This window comes from Mytilus californianus, unplaced genomic scaffold (genome assembly GCF_021869535.1).
Source record: "Mytilus californianus isolate M0D057914Y unplaced genomic scaffold, xbMytCali1.0.p SCAF_11, whole genome shotgun sequence".
Taxonomy (NCBI): Eukaryota; Metazoa; Mollusca; class Bivalvia; order Mytilida; family Mytilidae; genus Mytilus; species Mytilus californianus.
In genome coordinates, this window is record NW_026262593.1 from 51,407,759 (window position 1) to 51,416,635 (window position 8,877).

Below are 8,877 nucleotides of genomic sequence, written 5' to 3' on the forward strand. Positions count from 1 at the left end.
TTCATCAAAACTTGAAATATTGGGGTTCTTTGATATGCTGAATCTAACTGTGTATTTAGATTCTTAATTTTTGGTCCCATTTTCAAATTGGTCTACATTAAGGTCCAAAGGGTCCAAAATTAAACTTAGTTTGATTTTAACAAAAATTGAATTCTTGGGGTTCTTTGATATGCTGAATCTAACCGTGCATGTATTTTGATTTTGGATATTGGACCATGATAGGTAAATTAAAAATTTTTGAAGTTCTTAGACCACATTCATTCTGTGTCAGAAACCTATACAGTGTCAAATATTTAATCACAATCCAAATTCAGAGCGGTATCAAGCTTGAATGTTGTGTCCATACTTGCCCCAACTGTTCAGGGTTCAACCTCTGCGGTCGTATCAAGCTGCACCCAGCTGAGCATTTTATTCTGTTATCTATTCCATTCAATATTTGCAATAATAAAACTAAAACTTCTGAACACATTTCAGAATTGATGGTAGTTTAATCAAATTAGTTTTAAGTTTTCTTTTAGTCTTTAAAAGAAAAAAAATATTTTAAGAATGGAGGAGGACAAAGGTGTTTTGTTTTAAGTATGTGGAGAACTTCACACTTTTCCACCATTTTCTATATAAGGAAATGCCTGTACCAAGTCAGGAATATGACAGTTAATGTTTTCCATTAGTTTGATGTGTTTGAGCATCGTGTATATTGTGTTTCTAAAAAAAGTATATTGTATATTGGAAAATTTAAGTGCTCGCTTATTTTCCTGAAGACATTTTACTACGAACTTTAGCCTTTAGCTTAAATTACACTTGATTTAAGTGCATTGAACATGTGAAAAAAAAACACAGCAAAGATTTAACCGACAAAAACGGAGAAGACAACCTGACACGAAATTAACTCGAACAGGATACAATATAAATAATCTAAATATTAAGTATGCATGTAAATATTTCTGTATAGTATATACTTAAAACTAGGATTTTTGTTGCTTTGCAGAAAGAAGAAGCATATGTTAACTGATGCAGAACAAGATGGTCAAGGTCAGAACATTGACGAGAGAGATTTATTCCATGGTACTGATTCCTTAGATACCTGCCATGGTATTTGTACAAATAATTTTGACTTCCGTACCAGTGGCCGCAATGCTACTGTATATGGGGAAGGTTCCTACTTTGCTGTTCGTGCCAGATTGAGTCATAGTTATACAAAAGCAGATTCACCTACAGACATGAGATTTCTATTCCGAGCCAAAGTTTTAGTTGGAAAGTTCACAGAGGGGAATCCATCCCTTCGACGACCTCCAGAAATTCCTGGACAGGTTCATAAGCTGTATGATTCATGTGTGGACAAAGTTGAAGATCCACAAATCTTTGTTGTGTTTGATAGGAATCAGTGTTACCCAGAATACATCATCATGTACACAGACAAGGAACCAGTCAAAGTAGAGAAACCCATGGTTCAACCCTTAGTGAATCAACCCTTGGTTCAACCCTTAGTGAGTCAACCCTTGGTTCAACCCTTAGTGAATCAACCCTTGGTTCAACCCTTAGTGAGTCAACCCTTGGTTCAACCCTTAGTGAATCAACCCTTGGTTCAACCCTTAGTGAGTCAACCCTTGGTTCAACCCTTAGTGTATCAACCCATAGTTTATCCACATTGTACAGAAAGTCCAGCCTCACTACCTATGCATATGGGAGGTCCAATAGTTTATCCTCATCCAGTGGATAGATCAGCTACTCCCACAATGCAAAGTTCCATTGAGAAACCTGCTTCTAGAGAAGAAAATTCCTCAGCCCATCTAAATAAGCATTGTAAAAAAGAAAAGGATGAATGTGTTCTTCAGTAATCTACAGCACATGTATGTCTTTCTCTATATACTTGATATATATATATATTTAAGTTCAAAAACACAATGTATTTATATGTGAAAGGAGTTTGAAAGGTCATACTTGCCAACTTTTCAATATCTCTAATAGAATAGAGAATGCATCTCTTCTACATGTGACGTCATATAAGTGCTATTATCTAATAAACTATGGTTTTGAATGAGTTTTTATATGCTAAATTGCCAAATAAATCATTGGTATGCCTGTTTTGAGATACATGTATTCAGTTTGTATAACTAAGGATTTCAAGAGTCAGGTCAACACCATTCATTGGGGAAATACCCATAAATTTGGAAAGTTGGCAGGTATGCATTAAACAGGAATGTTGTTGTGAATGGACAAGTTTTTAAACATTTACAAATCAGTTTTGAAATCAAATATTATTGTCTTATTTATTTTATTCTATTGGTTGGTTGTTTATATATATATTTAAGTTAATATTTATTTGAAAGCTTTTTAATGTTTAAGTTAGTGAGATTTATTAACAGTAAAAAGGATGTGTAGTACAACAATATAGCTATTGTTTAAATTAGGATCACTATAGCTATATATATCTGCCATAAGAACCATTTATTTTGATGAAATTATTGTGCATTTGGCAATAAGCTAGTTATCAATAGCTTTTTTTAAATCTCATTGGTGAAAGTGAGAATTTTGTTTTAAAATATGTTTGATAGCATGTTAGTAGCAGAATTTATTGGAAAAATTCTTGAAAAGGGTTTGTCTATAAGGAGTGACTTGGCGTCAACAATATATCAGTTTGTGTTTAGATCAGTTAAACAGGAACGACCAGTGTTAGGTTGTTTTTATTTGGGTAAAGATGCGCAATTCATTTCAGCAAATTCATTATACATATACATTTAAGTATTGAAAAATTACACAATAAAAGTGGTGCTAATATGTCAATTATAAGGTGCAATTATTTATAGATAGTGTTCAGTGTTTTTGCAATTTTAAGGAAAAAATATGTGTTAAGTTTATACTAAGAGGCCATAATAAAATATTTTTACCTAGATTGTAAAGTTTGGGATATTTAAAATGTGTTCAATCAGTTTTTCAAATTTTGTGCGCATATAATACATGTAATACTATCAATTTGTCTGTCAAAAGATATTAGTTCAATTCTTGGTCAGATAGCTTATTTATAAATTCTTTTCATGTTTTGTAAGAGTTGCCTCCCATTTGGACAGGTTGTAAATTTTTTGTTAAGCGAATTTTCTTATTTTGTCCTAATTTTATTATTTAAATAACTTATTTGAATAAAAAATATTTTCTAGTCCTAAACTATTTAATACTCATAACTTTAATTGTAATTGTCAATACTATTTAAACATTACTATACTCTAGAACTCCATATACAAATTTTGAGTTTGGTTTGCCATTGCGGGAAACAAAACATTGCCACAATAGAAAACATTAGTTCAACCAACACTAAATTCATGTTAGTCTTCATAATGTCTAGGAAAGGGAAACTGGAAATGGGAAAGAAGTGTAATTAATGCGTTTGTCAAGACCATTTGTTCCTCTTTGCTGTTTGTTTTTGTTTGTTCATATTTTACCCCAGGAGGGGTAGTTGGTGGTATGTTTGTTTTGCTGCCTTATATTTATTGCAATTTATGTTATCTTTTATTTTTAAATTAGTTCATGACACAAAAGCTTGTAAGTACATGTTACAGATTTCTTATACGTACATATTGACACAAGTTTCTTATTTGTTTATATTGACATACAATCTAATGTCTTGTACGTACATATTGATGCAGAATCCTTATATATTGACAAAAACCAAAGCAGAGGAAGAGCATATGTATAACTTGTATAACTGTTCTAATATCGGAGTCATATTGAGGCCTTTAACGACAGCAAAAGCTGACATCTTTCTACATGTTATATAAAAAGCCCCTGCCACCAGTTGGACATGGTAGAATTCTTTGTGCTAGATGTCAATTAGGCTGTGCAACAAATCAAACAGAAGTTTGGTAGTAGCAATAGATTACAGACTATATTGGTTGAAATAAGGCTAACATTTGTTGTTATGGGTGTATTGTTGATACAGTTATCATATAGGTATGGACTTTATTGACACAAGTTTGCTTTCAAGAAGGACAACTCTTGCAATAAAGTTAACTGAATAGAAAAAAAAATAGCTTGATGAGAGTGAAAACAGGGAATCATAGGTCATGATTGACAATTTATGGGGAGAACACTGAAAATAAAATTCTTGAATGATTTGATTCTTATAAAGCAAGTTCCTTTCTGAGTTGTCCTATTTTATCTGTTTCTTTTTAATTAATGAATCAGTCTTTATATTAAAACATGGAGGATGATGTCCCTTTAAGATATATTTTGAAATATATTAGTTTGTGTTTACCATCAGTGCTGTTTCATTATTATCTGGAATGCAGTTGTATTAGCATTGGCACAGCTCGTTTTAATGGAGATTATTTTTTCGCTCCACCTCAGTCATGGTCTATTGACTTTGAAACTTTTGCATAGTTTACGTGTTGAGTTTGTGTCAGTTTAAGATGAGCCACTAATGGGGAGTAAATTATATTTTGTATGCAGTTGTTAAGGTCAGTTAAAGGAGTTCATCTGTAAATTTGTCCATACATCCAAATGACCTTCCTGTATCGGGTTAAATGTTTGGGTCAAGGTCATTTACCATTAGGTTAAGGTCATCAATTTGCAATTTAGTACACATGTTCATGATAAAGATATATGCCAAAATAGGGTTTTGAATCAGATTTTGCAGTTTATGAAACTGTGGGTTGGGCATGGTTGTCCTATGGGCATATTCTTCATGTTCTTGTTTAAAGATGTTTTTGAGCAAACTTAAGTGTTGGTTGGACACAAATCATTGTTATTTGCTTGTTGTTATACACATCAATTTAGTGCATATGTTCATGATAAAGATATATGCCAAATTATGGTTTTGAATCAGATTTTGCAGTTTATGATACTGTGGGTGAGGCATGGTGTCCTATGGACATATTCTTGTTTAAAGATGTTTGTAGGCGAACCTAAGTGAAGGTTGGACACAAATTATTGTAATTTGCTTGTTATACACATACACTATTCTTATACTATGTATATGATAGTTAATAATTGGTTTATTTTAGCATTTCTGTTATTGTTTGTCAATGCATAATGCCAATTAAGTATAGTGTATTTACATTCTTTTTTTACATATCTTTCATTTTGTTAAAATTAATATGTATTATTTTCTCTTTTTCTTTTGAGCATAATGCAGAAATAGTGCTTACAAAAATGTATATATTTTTTTTTTTGTGAATTGATTTTTGTTTACTAGTCAGTATATTTGTGATTTGCTAGTCCTTATTTACATGCAATTTCCTAGTCCTAATTTAATGGTGATTTGCTAGTCCTTATTTAATGGTGATTTGCTAGTCCTTATTTAATGGTGATTTGCTAGTCCTTATTTGATGGTGATTTGCTAGTCCTCATTTAATGGTGATTTCCTAGTCCTTGTTTAATGGTGATTTCCTAGTCCTAATATAAATGTGATTTGCTAGTCCTAATTTAATGGTTATTTGTTATTATTAGCTGAATTGTGATGCAATATTATAAATTTAATTGCAATTTACAAGTCTTAGTTAAGGTGCATTTGATTATGTTTAGTTTGATTATTTACATTTAGATAGATCTGTAATTGTTTTTTGCTTATCATATCCTGTATCAGCATTGATATTTTGTTGATATTTTTTTATTTATTTATGTAAATTATTTTCAGGTTTTTGTCATGATGAGAATTAACTGTTAACATGGTTAATGTGGATTAATTTATTTTCGTGGGTACCAATTTCCTTGGATTAAGGAAAAATTGTATTTTTGTGGATATTTGATTTTATGGTTTTACAAAAGTCTGCATACAAGCTTTAAGCCTATAGAAAAATTTTACTTCTTTAAACATTTAAATGGTTCACATATACCAATAAAAAACCACAAAAATTGGTATCTCACAAATAATGAATAATGAATCTACAGTACTTAAAATCCATGGTTCTTTAGACCCTTGGTAAAAGTTCACCTTTGTCTAACAGTCATTTTGGAATACGACCAATTATTTTCACTGTATTCTTTATCTTGTTTAAGCGGTCGTCTCTCTAGCACAGTCAGAGTCATTTATAATTTGACCAAATTGCAGTTTCAACTCCTAATAATGGTCATTTTGACCAGTCATGGAAATAACATGATATCTTTAGTATGCTATATCGCATGATGGGATATTTTTTCATGTTTAATAATGGGATTAAATTAGTCGTTTAATGATAAAAAATCTCACAGAAAATCAAAATTAATTGTATTTTTGATGCAGTGTTCTCATTGGGGCACACATATGCCTCATGGCGGAATGATTTTCTGACTGGTCGTGCCAAAACTTATGCATCTGTAGAGCAAGTCCTTATAACACAAATTCCTGACAGTATATATCGAAGTTAGGCACTATCAGTGAACAGCATCCTTATATTTAAAACCTGAAGAACATGGAACTTATTTTTCCCGAGCATATGTTTCATATCTTTCATAGAAATAATTATCAAATTATCAAATTTGTGCTAACAAATGGATTTGAATGGCTATTTAATCAAAATGACATTGTAAATAGCACATTGAAAACTGTGTAAACAAGCCTAGTTGATTAAGATGATTAGATAATGCTAATAAAAATAAATATATTATACATTATTTTAACTGTAATAAAGGGGTTGGTAGTTTTGACTCTGATTTAAAGTATAAGGAAATAGTCAAGTATAAGATGAAAGAAATTAAAATAAGTAATTTCTAAATATATTCACCTTAAAAAAAACTATCAAATTGTATTTGTAGATTTTTATAAATTGCATTTTAACTTATGTCTTTTTTTATATGTCTAAGAAGCTTTCTCTACTAAGAACCTTATTTTGAAGAATGACATTTTGTTTTAAATTACTATAATCTATCATCACACTGGTTAATTTCTTGTATTGATTAAATTGTATGCAAAAATGACAAGTGCACTTAGTAGGTATATTGTTATTCAAAAGCAATGATCGGGTTTCTTCAGTAGTAAAACTGTTCAATATGAAATTGTATGAATGTATTAGGCAGTTTATTGAGTAGTAGTTCAAAATTATAAGAATCATGTAAAATCTAATTGTGCAAAATACCTCACTAAAAGCTATGCATTTTTTTATGTCAGTCATTTGCAATAAACATGTTCATGTAGATGGCCGTGTAATATTTCCATCTACAGCATTTCATATATCAGGAGAGATAATTGGAATACATTTTACAAAAGATTCAATAGAATATCAAGGAAATGTCTCCCAAAGAATGGGTTTAGTGATGCATTCTATAGAATATGTATCTCACTTTTTTAAGGGTCCATTTGAAAAATTATATTTGAACTTCGATTTACTTGTATATCCTTAATAATGTATAATATATTCTTAATAAGATATAGAAAAAATCTTATTTGTAGGGTTTTAACCCATCAATCAGATTTTGCATGATTCTTTAAAGTAGTACTTTAAAAATCAAATCAATCAAACAGAAATATATTGCTAAGTTGTTATCCTCTATTCTTATTTATTGTGCATTTACTTAAAGGTAAAAAAGACTGCAGGAGCTCATTTTCACTACTTATAAGATAAATATAAAATGACAAAATAATTTTGAGACTAAGATAAAAGTTAGAATGGCAAAATGATTTTGACATTCAAATACAAAATGAAATGACAAAAATTCACTTCATTACACAAGTTTGAATTAAACCAGTCTTATATATATTTATAAACAAGTCTAAATTTGAAAACAACGTTCAAACCTATGATTGCGTTGGATAAAAACCGCAATTTTTATACGTGTGCATTCAAAACAAATTTCTTGTTAGAGGGGTCTAAATACAACACAAACAACATTTTCCAAAAGACCAAAAAAGTGAAAAAGTATATTTTAACAAAACGCATTTGACTTACAGGTCGAACAACAAATGTTCTTAAACCCTGCTGACTGCCATTGGCGATTGCCAAATAAACGGATCACCGATGTAATAAATTGATCTTAATTTTAAATTTAATACTAAGCAGAAAACAATAAACTTGCGGAAAAGATGATATACCACAAACAACAGGTGCAAAGGTTTTTGTACACCATATCCTGATATATATATATATATTGTTATAATGTTATAATTCATTGTTAATTATCAATAAAATTTCAGCTTTACAGGTTTGAGCAGTTCATATTTATACACAATTTGCTGCATGTTTCAATGATGAAGTGAAGTTCTCATTTTTTTCTAAATTGGAAAAGATTAAACTACTGAAATGAGATATTAAATAAGCTACCAAATACTTTTTGCCTCAAGAAAGATTATCAGGTTCATCATTTACATTATTATGGGTTGTAGTTATATTTGAAGGACATCTATCAATTAATCCACTTGTACTCACCTAACCTTGTACTGCTATTATAGTGTAAATCTGTTTATCAGCAAATCATCGAAATTCAGATTGTCAGTGATGTATTTTATATGATAATAAGGAGTTGCAGTCTACTTTCAATTGAGACAACTATTTGCTAAAGGATGCGAAAAGTAATGGAATCTATAAACAAAAGCTGAAGGTAGTGGTCAATGGTGTATTTCATATAAAAACAAGGATATTTTATGTCATATACATTATATGGAAAAAAGATATGTGGTATAATTTCAATGAGACAACTATGCACTAAATGATACAATAATTATTGTGTCTAAACATCAGGTCTGACTACGGTGTTCTTCATATAAATTTTGTGGGGTCAAGATGATTACAAGGATTTGACGAACCTACCCAGGTTCTCATCCTAAAATGCATGTAATATTTGCCACTGAATATTAAACACTAATCTTTTCATTGAAAACATGTAAATATATACATATTAATGAACACAAAACATATCTGGAAATCTATGTTATTAGGAAGATATGAAAATGAAAAGGAACGTGATGGGAAAATA

The 8,877-nt window shown here is 30.3% G+C and overlaps 1 protein-coding gene across 5 annotated transcripts in view; it reads left to right on the top strand.

Moving 5' to 3' along the window:
- Positions 1-8,103, top strand: part of LOC127720278 (uncharacterized) — a 31,202-nt gene extending 23,099 nt beyond the window's left edge. For all 5 annotated transcript variants that reach the window (XM_052226784.1, XM_052226785.1, XM_052226786.1 and 2 more), the window contains one exon: positions 986-8,103. In XM_052226784.1, coding sequence (XP_052082744.1) covers positions 986-1,835 — 850 coding nt within the window. In that variant the 3' untranslated portion in view covers positions 1,836-8,103. The remainder of the gene's footprint in view (positions 1-985) is intronic.
- The last annotated feature ends 774 nt before the right edge of the window (positions 8,104-8,877 follow it).